At 34.9% G+C, this 24,934-nt stretch overlaps 1 protein-coding gene across 1 annotated transcript; it reads left to right on the forward strand.

The window, feature by feature from the left end:
- Positions 1-12,306: 12,306 nt before the first annotated feature.
- LOC102806746 (protein regulator of cytokinesis 1-like) lies at positions 12,307-24,471 on the forward strand. Its single transcript, XM_085490939.1, has 10 exons — positions 12,307-12,434; positions 13,827-14,082; positions 14,563-14,796; positions 17,957-18,127; positions 19,284-19,433; positions 19,727-19,874; positions 20,936-21,072; positions 22,904-22,999; positions 23,861-24,002; positions 24,461-24,471. Exons 1-10 carry the CDS (start codon positions 12,421-12,423, stop codon positions 24,469-24,471), a joined length of 1,359 nt encoding a protein of 452 aa, XP_085347065.1. The 5' UTR covers positions 12,307-12,420.
- The last annotated feature ends 463 nt before the right edge of the window (positions 24,472-24,934 follow it).

Genomic DNA, 24,934 nt, shown 5'->3' on the forward strand with positions numbered 1-24,934 from the left:
ATTGGCAACTTTGCCATCAGTAGATGACGAAACATAAAATCTTGCCCAATTTCCTTTAAGATGGAGTAGATCATATGAAACAGAATACTTTCCACAAATCCGGTTTCAGCAATATTGTTATGAATGTAAAGATTGTTTGTCAATCAATGCTCGGTCCAAATTATATATTAAGTGATGGTGGGCATGCTATCCAAATTATAATAATACCTCTCCCATACAGCACAACTCTCTCCTATGATTTGTAAACACTGTTTGTTAATCAATGCCTGGTCCAAATTATATATTAAGTGATGGTGGAGGCTCGATGGTGGGGCATGCCCTTCAAAATATAATACCTCTCCCACACAGCACAACTCTCTCCTATGATTTGTAAAGACTGTTTGTCAATCAATGCCTGGTCCAAATTATATATTAAGTGATGGTGGGCATGCCCTCCAAAATATAATAATACCTCTCCCATACAGCACAACTCTCTCCTATGATTTGTAAACACTGTTTGTTAATCAATGCCTGGTCCAAATTATATATTAAGTGATGGTGGGCATGCCATCCAAAATATAATACCTCTTCCATACAGCACAACTCTCTCCTATGATTTGTAAACACTGTTTGTTAATCAATGCCTGGTCCAAATTATATATTAAGTGATGGTGGGGCATGCCCTTCAAAATATAATACCTCTCCCACACAGCACAACTCTCTCCTATGATTTGTAAAGACTGTTTGTCAATCAATGCCTGGTCCAAATTATATATTAAGTGATGGTGGGCATGCCCTCCAAAATATAATACCTCTCCCATACAGCACAACTCTCTCCTATGATTTGTAAACACTGTTTGTTAATCAATGCCTGGTCCAAATTATATATTAAGTGATGGTGGGCATGCCATCCAAAATATAATACCTCTTCCATACAGCACAACTCTCTCCTATGATTTGTAAACACTGTTTGTTAATCAATGCCTGGTCCAAATTATATATTAAGTGATGGTGGGGCATGCCCTTCAAAATATAATACCTCTCCCACACAGCACAACTCTCTCCTATGATTTGTAAAGACTGTTTGTCAATCAATGCCTGGTCCAAATTATATATTAAGTGATGGTGGGCATGCCCTCCAAAATATAATACCCCCTCCCCTCCCATGCAGCACAACTCTCTCCTATGATTTGTAAAGACTGTTTGTCAATCAATACCTGGTCCAAATTATATATTAAGTGATGGTGGGGCATGCCATTCAAAATATAATACCTCTTCCATACAGCACAACTCTCTCCTATGATTTGTAAAGACTGTTTGTCAATCAATGCCTGGTCCAAATTATAAATTAAGTGATGGTGGGCATGCCATCCAAAATATAATATCTCTCTCATACAGCACAACTCTCTCCTATGATTTGTAAAGATTGTTTGTCAATTAATGCCTGGTCCAAATTATATATTAAGTGATGGTGGGGCATGCCCTTCAAAATATAATATCTCTCCCATACAGCACAACTCTCTCCTATGATTTTTAAAGACTTTTTGTCAATCAATGCCTGGTCCAAATTATATATTAAGTGATGGTGGGGCATGCCCTTCAAAATATAATACCTCTCCCATACAACACAACTCTCTCCTATGATTTGTAAAGATTGTTTGTCAATTAATGCCTGGTCCAAATTATATATTAAGTGATGGTGGGGCATGCCCTTCAAAATATAATATCTCTCCCATACAGCACAACTCTCTCCTATGATTTGTAAAGACTGTTTATCAATCAATGCCTGGTCCAAATTATATATTAAGTGATGGTGGGGCATGCCCTTCAAAATATAATATCTCTTCCATACAGCACAACTCTCTCCTATGATTTGTAAAGACTGTTTGTCAATCAATGCCTGGTCCAAATTATATATTAAGTGATGGTGGGCATGCCATCCAAAATATAATATCTCTTCCATACAGCACAACTCTCTCCTATGATTTGTAAAGACTGTTTGTCATTCAATGCCTGGTCAAAATTATGTATTAAGTGATGGTGGGGCATGCCATCCAAAATATAATACCTCTCCCATACAGCACAACTCTCTCCTATGATTTGTAAAGATTGTTTGTCAATCAATGCCTGGTCCAAATTATAAATTAAGTGATGGTGGGCATGCTATCCAAAATATAATAATACCTCTCCCATACAGCACAACTCTCTCCTATGATTTGTAAACTGTTTGTTAATCAATGCCTGGTCCAAATTATATATTAAGTGATGGTGGGCATGCCATCCAAAATATAATACCTCTCCCATACAGCACAACTCTCTCCTATGATTTGTAAAGACTGTTTGTTAATCAATGCCTGGTCCAAATTATATATTAAGTGATGGTGGGCATGCCATCCAAAATATAATACCTCTTCCATACAGCACAACTCTCTCCTATGATTTGTAAACACTGTTTGTTAATCAATGCCTGGTCCAAATTATATATTAAGTGATGGTGGGCATGCCCTTCAAAATATAATACCTCTCCCACACAGCACAACTCTCTCCTATGATTTGTAAAGACTGTTTGTCAATCAATACCTGGTCCAAATTATATATTAAGTGATGGTGGGGCATGCCCTTCAAAATATAATACCTCTTCCATACAGCACAACTCTCTCCTATGATTTGTAAAGACTGTTTGTCAATCAATGCCTGGTCCAAATTATAAATTAAGTGATGGTGGGCATGCCATCCAAAATATAATATCTCTCTCATACAGCACAACTCTCTCCTATGATTTGTAAAGATTGTTTGTCAATTAATGCCTGGTCCAAATTATATATTAAGTGATGGTGGGGCATGCCCTTCAAAATATAATATCTCTCCCATACAGCACAACTCTCTCCTATGATTTTTAAAGACTTTGTGTCAATTAATGCCTGGTCCAAATTATATATTATGTGATGGTGGGGCATGCCCTTCAAAATATAATATCTCTCCCATACAGCACAACTCTCTCCTATGATTTGTAAAGACTGTTTATCAATCAATGCCTGGTCCAAATTATATATTAAGTGATGGTGGGGCATGCCCTTCAAAATATAATATCTCTTCCATACAGCACAACTCTCTCCTATGATTCGTAAAGACTGTTTGTCAATCAATGCCTGGTCCAAATTATATATTAAGTGATGGTGGGGCATGCCATCCAAAATATAATACCTCTTCCATACAGCACAACTCTCTGCTATGATTTGTAAAGACTGTTTGTCATTCAATGCCTGGTCCAAATTATGTATTAAGTGATGGTGGGGCATGCCATCCAAAATATAATACCTCTCCCATACAGCACAACTCTCTCCTATGATTTGTAAAGATTGTTTGTCAATCAATGCCTGGTCCAAATTATAAATTAAGTGATGGTGGGCATGCTATCCAAAATATAATAATACCTCTCCCATACAGCACAACTCTCTCCTATGATTTGTAAACACTGTTTGTTAATCAATGCCTGGTCCAAATTATATATTAAGTGATGGTGGGGCATGCCCTTCAAAATATAATACCTCTCCCACACAGCACAACTCTCTCCTATGATTTGTAAAGATTGTTTGTCAATCAATGCCTGGTCCAAATTATAAATTAAGTGATGGTGGGCATGCTATCCAAAATATAATAATACCTCTCCCATACAGCACAACTCTCTCCTATGATTTGTAAACACTGTTTGTTAATCAATGCCTGGTCCAAATTATATATTAAGTGATGGTGGGGCATGCCATCCAAAATATAATACCTCTCCCATACAGCACAACTCTCTCCTATGATTTGTAAAGATTGTTTGTCAATTAATGCCTGGTCCAAATTATATATTAAGTGATGGTGGGCATGCCATCCAAAATATAATACTTCTTCCATACAGCACAACTCTCTCCTATGATTTGTAAACACTGTTTGTTAATCAATGCCTGGTCCAAATTATATATTAAGTGATGGTGGGGCATGCCATCCAAAATATAATACCTCTCCCATACAGCACAACTCTCTCCTATGATTTGTAAAGATTGTTTGTCAATCAATGCCTGGTCCAAATTATATATTAAGTGATGGTGGGCATGCTATCCAAAATATAATACCTCTTCCATACAGCACAACTCTCTCCTATGATTTGTAAACACTGTTTGTTAATCAATGCCTGGTCCAAATTATATATTAAGTGATGGTGGGGCATGCCCTTCAAAATATAATATCTCTCCCATACAGCACAACTCTCTCCTATGATTTGTAAAGACTGTTTATCAATCAATGCCTGGTCCAAATTATAAATTAAGTGATGGTGGGCATGCCATCCAAAATATAATATCTCTCTCATACAGCACAACTCTCTCCTATGATTTGTAAAGATTGTTTGTCAATTAATGCTTGGTCCCAATTATATATTAAGTGATGGTGGGGCATGCCCTTCAAAATATAATATCTCTCCCATACAGCACAACTCTCTCCTATGATTTTTAAAGACTTTTTGTCAATCAATGCCTGGTCCAAATTATATATTAAGTGATGGTGGGGCATGCCCTTCAAAATATAATACCTCTCCCATACAACACAACTCTCTCCTATGATTTGTAAAGATTGTTTGTCAATTAATGCCTGGTCCAAATTATATATTAAGTGATAGTGGGGCATGCCCTTCAAAATATAATATCTCTCCCATACAGCACAACTCTCTCCTATGATTTGTAAAGACTGTTTATCAATCAATGCCTGGTCCAAATTATATATTAAGTGATGGTGGGGCATGCCCTTCAAAATATAATATCTCTTCCATACAGCACAACTCTCTCCTATGATTTGTAAAGACTGTTTGTCAATCAATGCCTGGTCCAAATTATATATTAAGTGATGGTGGGCATGCCATCCAAAATATAATATCTCTTCCATACAGCACAACTCTCTCCTATGATTTGTAAAGACTGTTTGTCATTCAATGCCTGGTCCAAATTATGTATTAAGTGATGGTGGGGCATGCCATCCAAAATATAATACCTCTCCCATACAGCACAACTCTCTCCTATGATTTGTAAAGATTGTTTGTCAATCAATGCCTGGTCCAAATTATAAATTAAGTGATGGTGGGCATGCTATCCAAAATATAATAATACCTCTCCCATACAGCACAACTCTCTCCTATGATTTGTAAACACTGTTTGTTAATCAATGCCTGGTCCAAATTATATATTAAGTGATGGTGGGCATGCCATCCAAAATATAATACCTCTCCCATACAGCACAACTCTCTCCTATGATTTGTAAAGATTGTTTGTCAATCAATGCCTGGTCCAAATTATATATTAAGTGATGGTGGGCATGCCCTTCAAAATATAATACCTCTCCCACACAGCACAACTCTCTCCTATGATTTGTAAAGACTGTTTGTCAATCAATACCTGGTCCAAATTATATATTAAGTGATGGTGAGGCATGCCCTTCAAAATATAATACCTCTTCCATACAGCACAACTCTCTCCTATGATTTGTAAAGACTGTTTGTCAATCAATGCCTGGTCCAAATTATAAATTAAGTGATGGTGGGCATGCCATCCAAAATATAATATCTCTCTCATACAGCACAACTCTCTCCTATGATTTGTAAAGATTGTTTGTCAATTAATGCCTGGTCCAAATTATATATTAAGTGATGGTGGGGCATGCCCTTCAAAATATAATATCTCTCCCATACAGCACAACTCTCTCCTATGATTTTTAAAGACTTTTTGTCAATCAATGCCTGGTCCAAATTATATATTAAGTGATGGTGGGGCATGCCCTTCAAAATATAATACCTCTCCCATACAACACAACTCTCTCCTATGATTTGTAAAGATTGTTTGTCAATTAATGCCTGGTCCAAATTATATATTAAGTGATGGTGGGGCATGCCCTTCAAAATATAATATCTCTCCCATACAGCACAACTCTCTCCTATGATTTGTAAAGACTGTTTATCAATCAATGCCTGGTCCAAATTATATATTAAGTGATGGTGGGGCATGCCCTTCAAAATATAATATCTCTTCCATACAGCACAACTCTCTCCTATGATTCGTAAAGACTGTTTGTCAATCAATGCCTGGTCCAAATTATATATTAAGTGATGGTGGGCATGCCATCCAAAATATAATACCTCTTCCATACAGCACAACTCTCTCCTATGATTTGTAAAGACTGTTTGTCATTCAATGCCTGGTCCAAATTATGCATTAAGTGATGGTGGGGCATGCCATCCAAAATATAATACCTCTCCCATACAGCACAACTCTCTCCTATGATTTGTAAAGATTGTTTGTCAATCAATGCCTGGTCCAAATTATAAATTAAGTGATGGTGGGCATGCTATCCAAAATATAATAATACCTCTCCCATACAGCACAACTCTCTCCTATGATTTGTAAACACTGTTTGTTAATCAATGCCTGGTCCAAATTATATATTAAGTGATGGTGGGCATGCCATCCAAAATATAATACCTCTCCCACACAGCACAACTCTCTCCTATGATTTGTAAAGATTGTTTGTCAATCAATGCCTGGTCCAAATTATAAATTAAGTGATGGTGGGCATGCTATCCAAAATATAATAATACCTCTCCCATACAGCACAACTCTCTCCTATGATTTGTAAACACTGTTTGTTAATCAATGCCTGGTCCAAATTATATATTAAGTGATGGTGGGGCATGCCCTTCAAAATATAATACCTCTCCCATACAGCACAACTCTCTCCTATGATTTGTAAAGACTGTTTGTCATTCAATGCCTGGTCCAAATTATATATTAAGTGATGGTGGGCATGCCATCCAAAATATAATACCTCTCCCATACAGCACAACTCTCTCCTATGATTTGTAAAGACTGTTTGTCATTCAATGCCTGGTCCAAATTATATATTAAGTGATGGTGGGCATGCCATCCAAAATATAATATCTCTCTCAGACAGCACAACTCTCTCCTATGATTTGTAAAGACTGTTTGTCAATTAATGCCTGGTCCAAATTATATACATGTATTAAGTGATGGTGGGGCATGCCCTTCAAAATATAATACCTCTCCCATACAGCACAACTCTCTCCTATGATTTGTAAAGACTGTTTGTCAATCAATGCCTGGTCCAAATTATAAATTAAGTGATGGTGGGCATGCCATCCAAAATATAATATCTCTCTCATACAGCACAACTCTCTCCTATGATTTGTAAAGATTGTTTGTCAATTAATGCTTGGTCCCAATTATATATTAAGTGATGGTGGGGCATGCCCTTCAAAATATAATATCTCTCCCATACAGCACAACTCTCTCCTATGATTTTTAAAGACTTTTTGTCAATCAATGCCTGGTCCAAATTATATATTAAGTGATGGTGGGGCATGCCCTTCAAAATATAATACCTCTCCCATACAACACAACTCTCTCCTATGATTTGTAAAGATTGTTTGTCAATTAATGCCTGGTCCAAATTATATATTAAGTGATGGTGGGGCATGCCCTTCAAAATATAATATCTCTCCCATACAGCACAACTCTCTCCTATGATTTGTAAAGACTGTTTATCAATCAATGCCTGGTCCAAATTATATATTAAGTGATGGTGGGGCATGCCCTTCAAAATATAATATCTCTTCCATACAGCACAACTCTCTCCTATGATTTGTAAAGACTGTTTGTCAATCAATGCCTGGTCCAAATTATATATTAAGTGATGGTGGGCATGCCATCCAAAATATAATATCTCTTCCATACAGCACAACTCTCTCCTATGATTTGTAAAGACTGTTTGTCATTCAATGCCTGGTCCAAATTATGTATTAAGTGATGGTGGGGCATGCCATCCAAAATATAATACCTCTCCCATACAGCACAACTCTCTCCTATGATTTGTAAAGATTGTTTGTCAATCAATGCCTGGTCCAAATTATAAATTAAGTGATGGTGGGCATGCTATCCAAAATATAATAATACCTCTCCCATACAGCACAACTCTCTCCTATGATTTGTAAACACTGTTTGTTAATCAATGCCTGGTCCAAATTATATATTAAGTGATGGTGGGCATGCCATCCAAAATATAATACCTCTCCCATACAGCACAACTCTCTCCTATGATTTGTAAAGATTGTTTGTCAATCAATGCCTGGTCCAAATTATATATTAAGTGATGGTGGGCATGCCATCCAAAATATAATACCTCTTCCATACAGCACAACTCTCTCCTATGATTTGTAAACACTGTTTGTTAATCAATGCTTGGTCCAAATTATATATTAAGTGATGGTGGGCATGCTATCCAAAATATAATACCTCTCCCATACAGCACAACTCTCTCCTATGATTTGTAAACACTGTTTGTTAATCAATGCCTGGTCCAAATTATATATTAAGTGATGGTGGGCATGCCACCCAAAATATAATACCTCTCCCATACAGCACAACTCTCTCCTATGATTTGTAAAGATTGTTTGTCAATCAATGCCTGGTCCAAATTATATATTAAGTGATGGTGGGCATGCCATCCAAAATATAATACCTCTTCCATACAGCACAACTCTCTCCTATGATTTGTAAACACTGTTTGTTAATCAATGCCTGGTCCAAATTATATATTAAGTGATGGTGGGCATGCCATCCAAAATATAGTACCTCTCCCATACAGCACAACTCTCTCCTATGATTTGTAAAGATTGTTTGTCAATCAATGCCTGGTCCAAATTATATATTAAGTGATGGTGGGCATGCCATCCAAAATATAGTACCTCTCCCATACAGCACAACTCTCTCCTATGATTTGTAAAGATTGTTTGTCAATCAATGCCTGGTCCATATTATATATTAAGTGATGGTGGGCATGCCATCCAAAATATAATACCTCTCCCATACAGCACAACTCTCTCCTATGATTTGTAAACACTGTTTGTTAATCAATGCTTGGTCCAAATTATATATTAAGTGATGGTGGGCATGCCATCCAAAATATAGTACCTCTCCCATACAGCACAACTCTCTCCTATGATTTGTAAAGATTGTTTGTCAATCAATGCCTGGTCCAAATTATATATTAAGTGATGGTGGGCATGCCATCCAAAATATAATACCTCTTCCATACAGCACAACTCTCTCCTATGATTTGTAAACACTGTTTGTTAATCAATGCCTGGTCCAAATTATAAATTAAGTAATGGTGGGGCATGCCCTTCAAACTATAATATCTCTCCCATACAGCACAACTCTCTCCTATGATTTGTAAAGATTGTTTGTCAATTAATGCCTGGTCCAAATTATATATTAAGTGATGGTGGGGCATGCCATCCAAAATATAATACCTCTCCCATGCAGCAAAACTCTCTCCTATGATTTGTATTTACGAATTCAGAGATACATTACAATTTGACAACCAAAATGTGATTGCCAGCAAATGACCATGGAAAGCCTGGGAATCAACGGAGGTCAGTATTGATTTGTATAGGTCTCATAAAAATGCAAATACAAAGTAAATGTTAGGAAGATTTCTAAATAGAATAAAAATAACTCTAGCAAAAATTAAATATTGGTATAGACTTAGCATGTTTGCTGACAATAATATTCTAAAATGTGCATTAAATGAAAACAAAGCAATTAAATCAAAGTGGATAAAACATATTGAAAATATTATTGGTCACGAGGAACTGGATAAAGCAAAAGAACAGCACAATGTAGATAATATTAGCCAGTTATCAAACACCATGAAAGTGAAATTAAGAGACCAATACAGTATTGGAAGGAGAAGCTAAACTCATCCACTCGTAGTAGAGACAAAAATGAAGGCTATGAACTTGAAAATTATCTAAATGAAATAAATAACTTTAGAAGTAGAATGTTATCAAAATTCAGGCTTAGTGATCACATTTTGGAAATTGAACTGGGGAGATGGAGAAAACCAAAACTACCAGCAACAGAAAGAGTCTGTAAAAAATGTGATCAAGGCGATATTGAAGATGAAAAACATTTTTTTTGAGCTGCTCACATTTTGAAAATGAAATAAAAAAAACTCCTGAAAAACTGCGAAATTACCTCGAGTGAAAAGAACAAAGACGTAATGCTCTTAAAAATTATGAAAAATAACATTGCTCTGTCTCTATATCTTAAAAATACCATATATAAAGCACCGCCTGTGTAAACCCCTGGGTAGGGAGAACCTTTATTTTGATTTACTTACTGTATTTTTATTACTTTCTGATTTTTGTAGTTATTAGAACTTTTAAATTTGTAGTTATTTTTAGTTGCTTTATTTTACACTATTTTTACCTTACTGTATCCACAGCAGATTACAGTTGCGTAATAAACTATTATTATTTATCTGACCCGAGTACTCTTTAAAATTTAGAGTTCATTGACAATCAAACATAGTCCTTCTAAAAAGAAACTGTGAATCAACCTTGCGTTTCTACAGAAAAAAATCAACTATCCTCTGTCTATTTTGAGACAGTATATTTTGGCTACAACAGAAATCAACTCACGACTATAGGATGTTACATTTGGACGTAAGAGAATGAGAACAAACGAAATTCTGGCGGAGACCAATTTACATTGACGATTGATGTTCTCCGAGAGATTATGATATGTTATGAGTTGTTTCCCCAACAGAACTAACAATTTGTATGTTTAAACACCATTTTAGACTCCATAGCAGGCCCGTTGGTACAACTAGTCTGAGGTACAAAACAGAACGCAATTTCTCGTCACATATAAATACAGCTTTCAGTTGAATTTAATTTGCAAATTTCATCCACGCGTTTATTATTAATCATTTTGTAGTTATGGGTTGCAGGAAAACATGACACGCAAACGTCATAGCATCATAGTGACGTCAAAACTAGTATTCGACAACTGTGAAACGATTTTCAGGCATTTCCGCGCTTACATGTGTAATGTGATATACGCATTTGATGGTAATACATTTTGCAGAAGCTCATCTCATCGACATATTTCCCTCTGGTAGCTCTGCATTTAGGACAGTGAACTATAAAAAAAATGAATTACAAAATTAAATCATTCGATTTTTGCCTAGGCTGTAAACGCATTAACTACTGGTTTTTGTTTCGCTATTTTTGTTGATTGGTAACATTCGCAAAATTTGATTAAAACTCATTGTTTCTTTGCCAAGTTCAAAAACTTCAAATCAAGTGAAATTGCTCAAAACAAGTAAATATTATAATTAAATGCCACTGAAAATGAATGGTTTTAAAGTATGAGTCCATCATCATGAGTTGCGTGTTTGATATTTGTTGGAGCAACTATAATGAGCATTTACGTTCAATCGGGACCCCCTCGAAATGTTTCAAAATACATCGCTTTTACGAGAAAAACCAGACATAAAACTAATTTCTAGATGTAACGAGAAGGCATGGTAAACGTTACTTGACATCAAGATGAATCCATTTTGAAATGCTACCATAAAGGTTGTTAGAAAAAAACAAAAGAAAAAACAAGCAGGCATATATGGCTGTGCTCTGTGGCATTTAAATTATTCAAATGATTATTCATAAACTGTCAGTGAATATTGTAGAACCGTAATGTAAGAATTTTGGTTGCATTTACATAACAATGAGAGCGAGTGTGTTGAAAATAATTTGCATCATTGCGTGAGATATTATTCTTTTCCAGTATCGGTGATCTGTGAAGTTTCCCCCGATCTACTTTTGATCTAAAAGTCAACTTATAAAATATCATTCCATTTAAACGTGACATTGTTTTCGTAAATTTCTGACTCAGAACACAGTCCCTCCACAGAGGGACTGTGCTAAGAAATAGTTCTCACTCCTCAGTCTGAAAAAAAAAGTTAGAAACACAGTCCCTTTATGAGATAGAAGGACTGTGGTTATTAGAAGGTATACACTTGGAAGTAGACTGGCGCAGTCGGGCGATTAATTTGTTTTTGTAGTTTAAATAAAATACAAAATGCGCGAAATCCCCTGTAACTGCGGGTGATTTCGCTCTAACACCTTCATTTCGCGATTTTTGTTATTTTATTTAAACTACGAAAACAAATTAATCGCCCGACTGTGGGGTGATTTTGCGCTAATACCTTCATTTCATGATTTTTTTAATTTTCATTTTGCGATTTTTTTTTATTTTATTTAAACTACGAAAACAAATTAATCGCCCCGACTGCGCAAGTCTAACTTGGAAGGTAAAGCTTGAAATGTTTTATTCGACAGGAGAAGCGCCACCAGTGGTTGATGTAACTTAGGCCTTTGTTTACATGTAAGAACACAGTGTATGACGGTAGCGGAAGTGCAAACAGCCAATCATAAGGCAGCATTTCAGTACGAGTTTTAAAAACGGGAGGTCTAGGAAAAATTGCAAGGTGCTTTTCCCTGAAAATTAATATTATATTTGTCAAAAGTAACGTAACCTGTACACGAATATCATGGCAACCAGCAGGTAAGAACATTTCTAGTCATTTTGGATGCTTTATGTGTGCGAAAGTAGACGTTCATCGTTGGTGAAGCGATGACACCCAGGACTCTTGTTGAACTTTGAATGAGCCAACCAACACAATACCGAAAAGTTACGAAATTTAATTAAATTGGAAATGAATGTAGACATACGCCTCCAGCTTATGCAGATAAATTGTGTCGCCATCTTGAAATGTTAATCTGAAAAAAAACCTGCGTAAATTGTACTTTTTGAAAAACTCACTGGGAGGAAAGTCATACACTTCTGTTACATTGTTGTGTGCGTATAATGATTTGCAGCTAATTCAGGGAAATAATAATTACATTTGCTGCAGTTTAGCAGCTCTTATTGGCCGCTTAAGCTATTTTGGTATTACGTTGCGGCCAACGTATACCACGACCAAGAGAGCTGCATAAACTGCAGCAATAATTACATATGATCCACAGCACTATTCAATGACAATGTGTGTTTGAGTATATGCAAGGCATATCGTTTTATGCCAGTTCAGAGGTGGAGTTACATGGGTCCATTTCACAGTATTTCGCATTATTTCTTCGACCAGTTATCGCAGCCACAGGCGCTCGAAACGTTTCTTGGATAATAAAAATGACCGGTAAATTCTCCTACCACTCGTATAATAACACAATGTAAGAAAGGGTAGACACCATGACATCTAAATTTCTCGAAAATAACATTACATGATTTTCCAACTTATATTTTGATCCGCTTCATACAACTCAAGCATGGTATCGGTAGAAACTATCGATCGACTTACATTACTTTTATTCGAACTAAAACGGGTTAAATCCTGTGAAAATCAAAACACCAGAGCAAAAAGACAAATCCATCTACGAGGATATTGTCCTTCGGTGATTGCCTTCCCCTGTGCGAGAGTTAGGTGTATGTAAATATCTTGCGCTTGCTGTAGGTTTTGGAAATAGTCTGGCAGCCAAATGGGATTTGCATACAGCTTCAATGACCATAGGTTTTATATCCTTCAGCTTCTGTTGAGAATTTATTCTGTTCCAATTTATCAACCAGTGCTGTAGCCAATCTTACAACTTCTGTATTTTGTCTTTCAGTAAATAAATTTCTTTCTTGTCTTGGAGCTATCATAATCATAAAAAATAAATACAGAACTTTACAAGTGTTAATCTGCATAGGTTTCTTTTCAATTTCAACCAACATTTTTTTTTCTATTTGCTAATTTGCATAAATCAATTTTAAAATACCCCAAAGATGACATGTCATCATGCAGGTTAATCAAAACATTTTGTATAAACCCCAACTTCAACTTTGCTACCTTTTCTGCCAGACTTCAAGACTGATGGTGGTTGTATGATCTCATTTTAGTAGTACATCATTTTCTTGTTACAGATCTCTAGAATGTGCAGGCATCTCAGATTTATTGGAAGACACCCTAGGAAAGCTACATGGTATATGGGAAGAAATTGGAATTGGCATTGCACAACAAGAGGAGAGACAAAAAGTAGTGCTCCATCACTTAAGAGCACTGTTAGAAGAGATGGTTAACGAGGAGGAAGAGATGAGGCAAAGGCTGCTAAAAAGTGTTGAATCATGCAGTAAAGAATTAGCAAGTCTAACTCATGAATTAGCTTTACCCTTATATGAGGTGAGAAAATAAATAAATTGTACTGACATTGTTAAACCAAGTATGGTCTTTTCCAATATATTTAATAGTGTGACTGATTTGGTCTACGTGTCAGTACGTCAGTTCAGTTTCCGGTCACGGAAATCAAATGTAGTGAAAGTTATACATGTATGCTAGGAGATTCATGTATGAAAAAAGTTATTTTTTTTATATCACTTTGTGTCTTGTATATAATATTATACTCTCATGCAGTTAGATTGAAATATATTAGCTCTTGAATTTAAAAAAACAATGTCTTAATGTTTTCGCAATGATCAGTTATGCTGCATCCTACCAACATATCATGTAGTTTAATAGTTCTTGTTCATTTTCTTATTGCCTGCAACATTATTTTGTCTGTGATTGGGTGATTACATAACCATAGAGCTTAGAGCACAAGCCTATCTTAATATAAAACTTTACAACATTATCGAAAAGTTGATAATATTTTTATACAAACAGGCACCAGAACACTTGACCATTTTACAGTTGGAGAAAGAACTACGAACACGGGTTGATGTTCTAAATAAGGAGAAACATGAACGATTGAAGAAATTGTCAGAATTGAAAAGTAGAGAACAACATTTATGCGATATTTTATGCGCTACGCCGTATTACGTACCGACTGGTAGCATTCCAAGCAATGAACAACTTGACACGTTACAAGAACATATCAATTCACTGAGAACAGAAAAGGTAATTATAATATTATTGACTCCCTGAGTTCCCTGATATGGTTGTTAGTGTTCATCTAGCAGCAAAAACAATACAGTTCCTTAAGACACTGTATTAAACAAATTTATATATTGAAGTTCTCGTATTTAAGGTAGAGATGCAGTTTATTTGGCTTGCTTTTTAATTGAGTAATTAGACAATGAAGATGGTATTATATATCCAACATGTTATATATTTTCTGAAAGCTTATTATACAAACTTTGTAAAACTTGTCTTTATTTTAAATATCCAGAATGCGTTTTTGATTTTGGGTCAAAATAATGCTTTTTTGGACAAAAGTGGTTTTAAAAAAATTAGCTTAAAAACTTCAAGTCCGTTTGTGGGTAAAATTACATTACTGGATACCTTGGTATACTACTAATTCAAATGCATCCACTCATCTCTCTAACGGCTTTCAAAGTCGCACAGCATGACCTCAAAAGTTCACTCTTTTCTATTTTTGCATAATTTATATATCCATGTTAATTGCGGACTTGTTATTTTTGTTCCACTCGCCGTAATAAACTGTCCGGACGCATTTTGAAGGGGGAACACCTTGTCAATAATGTGTGAAAATTTCGAGGCAAATGGCCAAAGCGTCTATCAGCTATTTTAATTTAAAACCCAAGAATTCACCAAAAATAGAAGACGAGAAAAAGGCTAATTTGCATATTTGCGCGTTAAACCGGGAATTACTGCTTTGTCATACTTTGTCATACTTTCTAGACTATTGAAATTGAAAGTTAACGTATAGACATAGACATTTTATGTAAAATCGTTGGACCAGAACAACTGCTCTTGAATATATAAATCAGAAACACGTCATTCATACCAGTGTTTTGGTGGGGTCGGTAAAAACACGTGTCAATGCCCAGTAAACATTAAGTCATCTCATGAATTATTAAACAGGGGGCGGTCCTAGGAAGGTGACCTTTTATCACGATCAAAACATCATGGCTTCTCTTCGATGTATTTTCAATAAAAAATCTACGAGTATTTCAGAGCCTATGGTTTACCGTGAAGAGTACAAAGTGGGATATTAAATTATTTATCCTCGATGATTTTTATGTAGTATTGAGAACCAACTCCAGGAAGCGAACACACAATAATGAATAATCGCGTAATCCCAGAATCGAAACGCGAGGCACAGAAGTTTTGTTCAGCGTTTCCAATCCCATTTTCCCCACTGCAACATATTTGCTAAAAGAAATATTTGAATTCTGTTCGATTTTTAAGGAGGCAATTTTTTATTTTTTACGATTTTGGTAACGCCTTATTCAGGGATTTTCTAAGACAGTCGCAGACAATCAGCGCACGGATGTACGTACAAAACATGCTTTTGTACTACCGGCGACGGTCGCCTGCAAGAAGAGAGCTCCAGCTCCTAACGTAAAAGTTTAAAAATTTCGACCAGTTTTAAATAATTAGTGTTGGAAATCTTACATGTTTTAAGAGTGCTAAACAGTGTGTTCGTTAGTTTAAAAAAAATGGAATGTCCGTCAAATTGACGTAAACTTCCCCATTTTTCACGGAAAAAGCAAAGGTCGTGGCCGAGTTGCAGGCTAAAAAACTCAAAAATCAAAACAAAATCATCAATCAGTAAGTATTATGACAAGGAAAACAAAACATCAGACGCGGAGAAGCGGTCAGCGCGTCAAAAGAGTTGTTAATGTATCAAGTTACCTCTCTCTGTGATTTATTTTTCATTGAAATTATTTGCTTGTTTTCAATTAATTTTAATTTTTAATTTTGTCAGTTGTTTGCTTCATTGAATTAAACGGAGTTTGTCCGGTTGCAAACAAAGCTGTCTCGCACCACCTAGCAAAACTTGCGAATGATCGGAAAGTTTGTATCTCCCCGACCCAGTGCAATATATCCGGTTAGAATCAAAGCTCACGTGTCCCTTATTTTAGGGACCAGATTCTGCCGTAAATTCGGGATGGGATTTAGAAAAAAATAAAATAGGACTTTTAAGGTGTATTTTGGCGTCATTTTCGGACATTTCAATCATTCCTGATGCCTAAAATAGAGTCTAAGTTGTACCGTAGTCATTGACGCCTATTCAAGAGTATGATGTTTATTGTGACTAGCGTGAATGGGTAAGCTTCGTTTCGACAATGAGCTGTTATCACTGTAAACAATGTTAAATTATTCTTCACATGCTCAGTTTATTTTTTGTGAACAATTATTTAAAAATAAAATCTCTCAGTCAATCAGAAACTCGGATTCACGCCTTCAGGGAAAGTCACGTTTGGACGCTCACATCGATTTTGTTTTTCGTTCGGCGGGCTGATGCCTTCAGTGTAGCTTTTGCCTCTTCCGACATAGAAATCATCTGAATCTTTTTTCTACCTCTCTTTCTTTTCACACCACGCATAATGTAATGATAAAAATTAGGAAAAAAACGCTGAGGAAATATAATGTTTGGTTTGCTAGCGAGCGATAACTAATTTGAGAATAATTGCACATGCGCGTGAATTGAATGAACTATGACCCGTACAATCTCGATTTGCATATTGTCAATCAAAGGTCCTGTTATTTGATTACTCATGCAAATTAGGCAATTGGACATAAACATTGCCACGTGAGAGTGTTTTTATTTTTAATCAGAAAATAACCAGCAATTTTAACGGTGTTCTAATAAGAATTCATTGGTCAAATTTTCACAGAATGTTCTTTAGATAAAAATCTATATAAATAACGAAAAAAACTATTTTTGATTGAAATTCACAAATAAACTGCATCTCTACCTTAAGATCAGTTACATCACTAATTGCATTTCACATTGTCAGAATGTCAACATTCTTGTAAAAAACTTTCAGAAGTACTATAATGCATGAAGGAATGTTCACACAAAGTATTTTGTGCTGTTTTCACACTTTTGGCATCTATTTTCCATGTACATTTATTATAAACATGTCACATCACTCTCGTAACCCCATGGCCTAACCCTGTTTTTAGGAGTGGTTCAGGGTGTAGCCATCACGAATGAAAATACATCATAGCATGGATTCACTAGTTAAAATAAATTTACCTGTAATACTTTACACCAAGAAATATAAAAAATAAAGCATCCAGCACATAAAATTATTGGAAGGAAAAAACATTCCTTATTATTTATTTATGGTAATTTCTATTGTAGAATTCTGGGTACAATATTTTTACTAAGACGAAACAAGACATCTTAGACATTTTGGAAGACTTGGAACAAAGTCCCAATACTTCATTTGAACGTGACATAGTTTGTGAGGAAGAAGACTCATTTCTGCTATCTGCTGAGAATATGGATGCTTTAAAATCACTCCATACAGAGGTAAGAAAAGACATTCTGTTTTCTGTTAAAGCAAGGGGAATCGTCACCTGCGCATGTGTCAGATGGTCATAGCATGTCATTGTTCATAAACAAGTGTCTACCCACAAGACTTTTCCTTTTTAGCGCGTGTTGCTATTCTTGCTTGGGACTCAATTCTCTTGTGTGCGCAGGTGACAACCCTCCCGCTTTAAGGTAGAAGCCAAATCATAATTTTTGATAAAATTGGTCATAAATCACATGACAATGTTCATTAGTTTATTATGTACAATCATGAAGCTAATGTCCTATGGTACAATGAAATAGCATTTTTGTGTGTTACAGAATGTCACCAGAATGGATTTTGAGATATTGCATAATACCTCTGCCATAGAAACCTGTGGTAAAAGTGTTATAATAGTGTCAAAATGGCGACTTTCCAGTAAAATACAATTATCAATTTCTGGAAAAAAAAGCTGGTGACCCCCAACTTTTTTTAGGTCAAAATCCTTATATTGCCTTGGAGTACAATTTATTGCAAAATAAATAAATTCTGGGTTTTTTAATTTATGAGTAGGCTTCTACCTTAAACTTTTCACTATTATGAATGAATATTATTCCACCAGAAAGAAATTCATATTCACAGTAATAATAGTATGTCTACAGTGTGTGCTTGTAAGTAACGGGAGACATCAACAATGTTGGATAAAATTATATTTTGGATTTAGTAACTTGATAAGTAAGTTGTATCAGAACAATTTTATTTTATATTATTTGTTGATTTATAGATTGGCAATAAACCCTGACATAATGTAACTATCGGGTGCTGGTAATCAACAAACACATGACAGCATGAGCACTTGTCTTCTATAAATGTCTGATGTCTACATGCACAAAATATTGACTGGTTATACATTTTGGAATTTTTCTTTTAATCTTAAGTGTTTTGTATCAGATTTCTTCAAGATTATTCCCTTTTGCACACAATGAACTTGTACCTTGAACTGAATCTCAAATAATAATTAGGTTTGAAAGGAATCTCGTAAATTTAGTGATTGAGGCACAGTGAGCGTTTCCTTATCCTTAGTTTAAGGTTGTTGATAACTTAAGTAAATTAATTTTTAAAACTGGTTCAGAATGGTTCAGACTTGTAATATTTAGTATTTCCTTTCTATGATAGCTCCAAGACAAGAAGAAGGAGACGTATTATCTGAGAGACAGACTGAGAGACAGAATACAGACGTTATATGATCGGCTATTGGTTGATAAATTGGAACAGAATAAATTTTTCACAGAAGCTGTAGGATATAAACCCAAAGTCATTGAAGCTGTATGTATTTGCATTTCTTGACATCAATGTTTACTTGAATATTACTAAAGTGTAATCTGATGACATTGCCATATTGACATTTGGTCCTAGTTTGGCAAAAAAGACTATCATTAATATTGTATCACCTAATATTAAAAATGAGGTTGTCTTCTCACTGTTTATTCCATTCTTCACAAACTTTTAAGTTCTATTCGTTTTAACTATTACTCAAAGTAAATGTTACTGTCATAATAATAATTCTACTGTTATTTCAACAAGAGTCAGAGGAAAAATTGTGAAATCTTTTTTTACAGCTCCGAGCTGAAATTGCTCGCTTAGAAGAGTTGAAGAGACAGAACATACATAAGGTTATTGAAGGAATTCGTCAGGAGTTGTTGATATGGTGGGATAAGTGTTACTTTAGTCGCCAACAAAGACACGACTTCACAGCCGCTTATGAGGGTAAATTAATCTTTTCATAAACTAGTGTTTTTCACCTCATTGACTGGATACTTAGTTTGTGGGTGCATGGATTTGATTCATTCATCTATCCGTCTCATTATCTCAGTTAATGGACCATTGTTTTCTTTAAATTTGGTCCATACATATGCCCCAGATTTTGTCTTCAGTATTGCAACATTGGGTTCATCGTGAGTAATAACAGACCAGAAAGAGTGTGAACCATGTTGCGTTGTTCACCATGAACTGTGATATTATATATTATGCGAGTTTTGTCTTAAAAGCATGAACCAAACAACCCTTGTCGAATAGAGAGAACTACTGTACCAATCACCATTTTTATGCAATGAAACACACTTTTTACACACACATTTGATCAAATTTTAACCATAATCGATGCCTGGAAAAAACACCCTAGGCTTATTACTTGGGATGCTCTCAACTCGTTAAATGTCTAAAAATAAACCAGGGAGAACTTTATGACAAGGGAAGTTCGGTATTTGTGCTTTAGTGTATGTTGCGTATAAAAGTGTGAACCCTATTGTTAATACAGTAGTTACAGCTGTAACTGTTAGCATTGTACAGCTAAAACTTCAAAACATAGTGATACAATTAATGCTGGTTTGAATGCTAAGTCAAAAATAGTATCTCAAGTTGAAGGTGCATTTAGTTGGAAGTGAACTGCTCACAGTCCTGCATATGTATATAGTGGATTTCTGCTTGTATGTTCTTTTGACATATACTGTAAAATGACTAATTTTCCCTGGGTTTAAATTTCACTGATTTAGCATTTCAGGCATATTCAGCGGGTTTTAAATTCACGGTTTCGTCATTTAGATAATGTGTTCTATGCTAAATTTTACATATTCACTGTGTTTTAATTTAGCGCATTTTTCCAGTCAGCGAAATAAGCTAAATTAAAACCCAGTGAATAATTACCCCCTTTACAGTATGTGCCTGGTGAGAATAAAAGTGCTAAGAAAAAGACACTTCAGATATGATAATATTGAGAACAGTTACTATAAACTGTGCATTTTTTCCACTGTAATTTTCTATTTTTTCAGATGAATTTACTGAGGAGTTGCTGGAACTTCACGACCAGGAAGTTCAGAAAATGAAAGCCTACTATGATGAAAACAAAGAGATGCTAAGGCTAGTAAAAATGAGAGAGGACATGTGGAAAAAGATGGTGGAATTTGAGGTAAACAGTTTATTGTACTGGTGAAGTACATGACACTGTGATATCAATTCACAGTTGCATGTGTCTACTTGAAATTCCAGTGTTTTTGCCAATGATGGCATGCTTTATAGAAGACTGCACATAATTAAACGTCGCCATTCCATGATGTAAGGCACCATCATCCTTGTCTTTGCATGATAAATTAATGCCTGCTTATTTATTGAAACTATCATCTACTTTGTTATAACATGTACTCAGTTAGCATTTTTGCACACATACACTCATTATATTCAGTTTGAAATCATTGTTTCATTATAGATCCATCCAAATTGATCCATTTTTCATAACATTTTATATTCTAGAATTTTGTACATATTAAAATAATAGCTAAATGTTCTACGTGTGGCAACTAATTTTGAAATTCATTTTGTTAAAATTAACGAATCAATCTTGATAATTTAAGAATAGCATTTCAGTCACCATACAAGGAAGCTCTTAGGTTATAGCAAAGCTGATCTTTTTAACTTGATAGCTTTATAAGCACATGTTTATAATATAAAGACTACATAGATTGATAGTTTTGTATTTGTGTGATCCAACATGACATTCAATACCAAAACGTAGCATCTTTGAAATCATGCCGATTAAATTATCTCCATTTACATAATGCTCAAATCCCGATGAAACAAATCATCACTCATCCATCTGTAGTAAGAAAAGACACCACTTTCATGAAATGATTTTTGTTGCCATTTCAGGCTTTGTATAATAAAAAGTTATCACAAGTATACCACAAAGTATGTTCGCGAGAGTTTATCGATGCGATCACCGTACTGCCTTCGTGCATAATTTGTCGTATTCTCATAATAACCTTATATTAACTGTGTAAATAAGAATGCACACTGTCATCAAAACTTGCCATAATCTCCATTTAGCATTTCCAAGTATAAGACAAGATTGATAGTATTCATATCATGGAATATCAGATTTAGTTAATACATAGTCTTGTAGGAAGCTTAGCCAGTCTACCTCTCTCTCTCTTTATTGATTAGACAGGTAGGTAGTAGTTAGACAGGTAGGTAGGTAGGTAGTAGTTAGACAGGTAGGTAGATAGGTAGTACATGTAGTTAGACAGGTAGGTAGATAGGTAGTAGTTAGACAGGTAGGTAAGTAGTGGGTAGGTAGAGTAAATGCTTAAATAGATTAGTGTAGTATCGGGTATGTAAGGGTTAGATTACAGTGCATCACATGTTTTGTAATATCTAATTTTAAAAATGCCTACTGGCATAATGTTTAGATCTTTTTTTTTTTACAATTCATATATTTGCTCTATAAGTAGTGAACATGATTATATAAACAACATTGGTTGTGTCTGGTCAAAATATTTTTTATTTATAACTGCCTGTATCTCTGTTATTGTATCTCTCACCACAAATACTAGTAAATATCAACAAACTACTAATAATTATCTTGAATTGTCTTGATGTAAAACTGATTACAGATAGTTTTGTGTATTAAGTTTTACTTGCGTTAACCTTTTGCATGTTGCATATAAATCAAATTTGCTCTATTAGGAGTGCATATGAACTTAAATTGCTTTTGGTGTATACTGAACCATTAAAATACAACTTATTTTGGCTATAGAAACAAATTTGTAATGTATGTAAACGTAAGTGCTACTATCAATAATAGGGCAAATACGACATCTAGTTATAGCTGGAGAAGAAAGGGCTGCTATACTGTAGTTACAGGTGATACTAATTGATATCGGCTCGATGTCTCACTTTATCTTTTATCGTGATATTAAACATATTTGTTATACCACTATTTCCACCTTATGTGATAAATGTAGAAGAAAGCCAACGACCCAAACCGCTTTGCAAACAGAGGAGGTAATTTACTACAGGAGGAGAAAACCAGAAAGAGACTACAGAAAGAGTTACCAAAAGTGAGTTAGTTCTTTTTTTATTGTATCCTAGCTGTCCTAATATAAACTTTCTCCTCTTCTCAAATGCATGACATCATCGTTAAAGAATGAAAATACCTGACTGACATTCATCGTACTTTCTGCCCAGCTTATAGTTCAGGTTAACAACTTCTACAAAATGAATGCTTACGCATAATCCCTCTCTTCCTCAATGCAACATTTAGTTTGTGGTAGCTATTAAGGTAGAAGCCTACTCATTAATGCAAATACCCAGAATTTTCAATAAGTTGTACTTCCGGACAATACAAGACTATTGACTTTAAAAAAAGTTAGGGGTCATCAGCTTAATTTTCAAGAAAATGATAGTTGTATTTTAGTTGATAATGGCCATTTTGGTAGTATTATATTGCTTTTTTCATAGGTTTGTATGGCAGAGATATTACGCCATTTCCAAAAATTTTAATTGGTGACTTAGGCTGAACAAATTATATATTTTGAATGAAGGAGTACTTCTTGTTTTAAAAAATGTCAATGCAATTTTTCTTCAACATTGTGATCTGTGAAATTGTTCTAAAAACAATGATTGTTAAAAAATATTAGGACACAAAATGTGATTTCATGATTCCATGGAACATTAGCTTTGTGATTTTACACTATAAACAAATAAACAGTGTCATGTGATTTATGACCAACTTTTTCAAAAATTATGAAATAGGCTTCTACCGTAATCAACAATCAAATGTTGCACATTTTCATAGAGTAGCTCTTATTCAATGCTTTTCACAGTAATTAGACATTCATACTTCTCTTTATATACATTTCACATATAATTGGTTATGGTGTCCAGTATTACAACTGTATAATATGTATATGCCTTAACAGGTTGAAAAAGAACTAGGTGCCAGGATATCACAGTGGGAACAAGAGAAGTGTAAAAATTTCTTGGTTCATGGTTGCCCTTTCATGGACTATGTACAGGCACAGTGGGCAGCCCATAAAACTAAGAAGAAAGTAACCAAAGAGAGTATGACCAATTTAATGCCTGTTGTATATTCTGTCGAACCACACGTTTTTGTTTTTTTTTATCTTAGATTGATGAAATCATAGTGTGTGTACTGTAAACTGTTTTAATTTCCTGAAAGACAAATTTTGTGCGTGAAAATTGTAAAATTTTCTAGCAGTAACAAATTTGTGACTTTCGCGAAATGTCATGAAATCCTAAAAACGCAAACATTTCTAGCAGTAAAACAGTTTGCATTATAACAGCATATATCAGCCAAAACTAAGTTAGTACTTGGGTTTGTTGCTACTTGGAAATGCTTGCAACCAAAGAACTGTTTTTTAAATCAAAAGAATTTAATATTTTGTATAAAAAGACAATTTTTTTTAGTGCATGTGTACAGCTGATGGCAAACTAAAATAAACGTGTCGTTGGCAATTGAATGTATCTGAATGGTATTAAATGTATTTCTTTTGTTTCAGGTAAAAGCTAGAGCTAAGGAAATGGAACAAGAAATGAAATGGGGAAGTAAACCAAATGGGGAAGTAAACCAACTACGCCAGTGAAAAGGAGGTTTATTGGAACAAGACCAACCAAAACACCAAAACAAAGGAAGGCTGTAAGTGTATAATGTCTCTATAATGCATCCAAAAGGTGCTCTTGATTTTATTTATTTTATTTACCAACAACAGCCATCACTGTCAAATAACAGTGGTGTGTTAGTTACATCAACTATAAAGATCACAAAAAAACAGCAATGCTAGCAACATATTTATAAATGACAAACAAGACTACAGACTTGTGGTAAAAGGAAAACTATCCTAATTTGAATTCTAAAAATTAGCTATAATATTATTTTAAAATCCATTCTTAGTCGCCTTAACACAACCATGAGTTTTACACTTGGTATGGTACCTCAGTATCCCATCCAGTCTATACAGAAATTGTGCTGCACC

The sequence above is a fragment of the Saccoglossus kowalevskii genome, chromosome 16, assembly GCF_978046115.1.
Source record: "Saccoglossus kowalevskii chromosome 16, keSacKowa6.1, whole genome shotgun sequence".
Lineage (NCBI taxonomy): Eukaryota > Metazoa > Hemichordata > Enteropneusta > Harrimaniidae > Saccoglossus > Saccoglossus kowalevskii.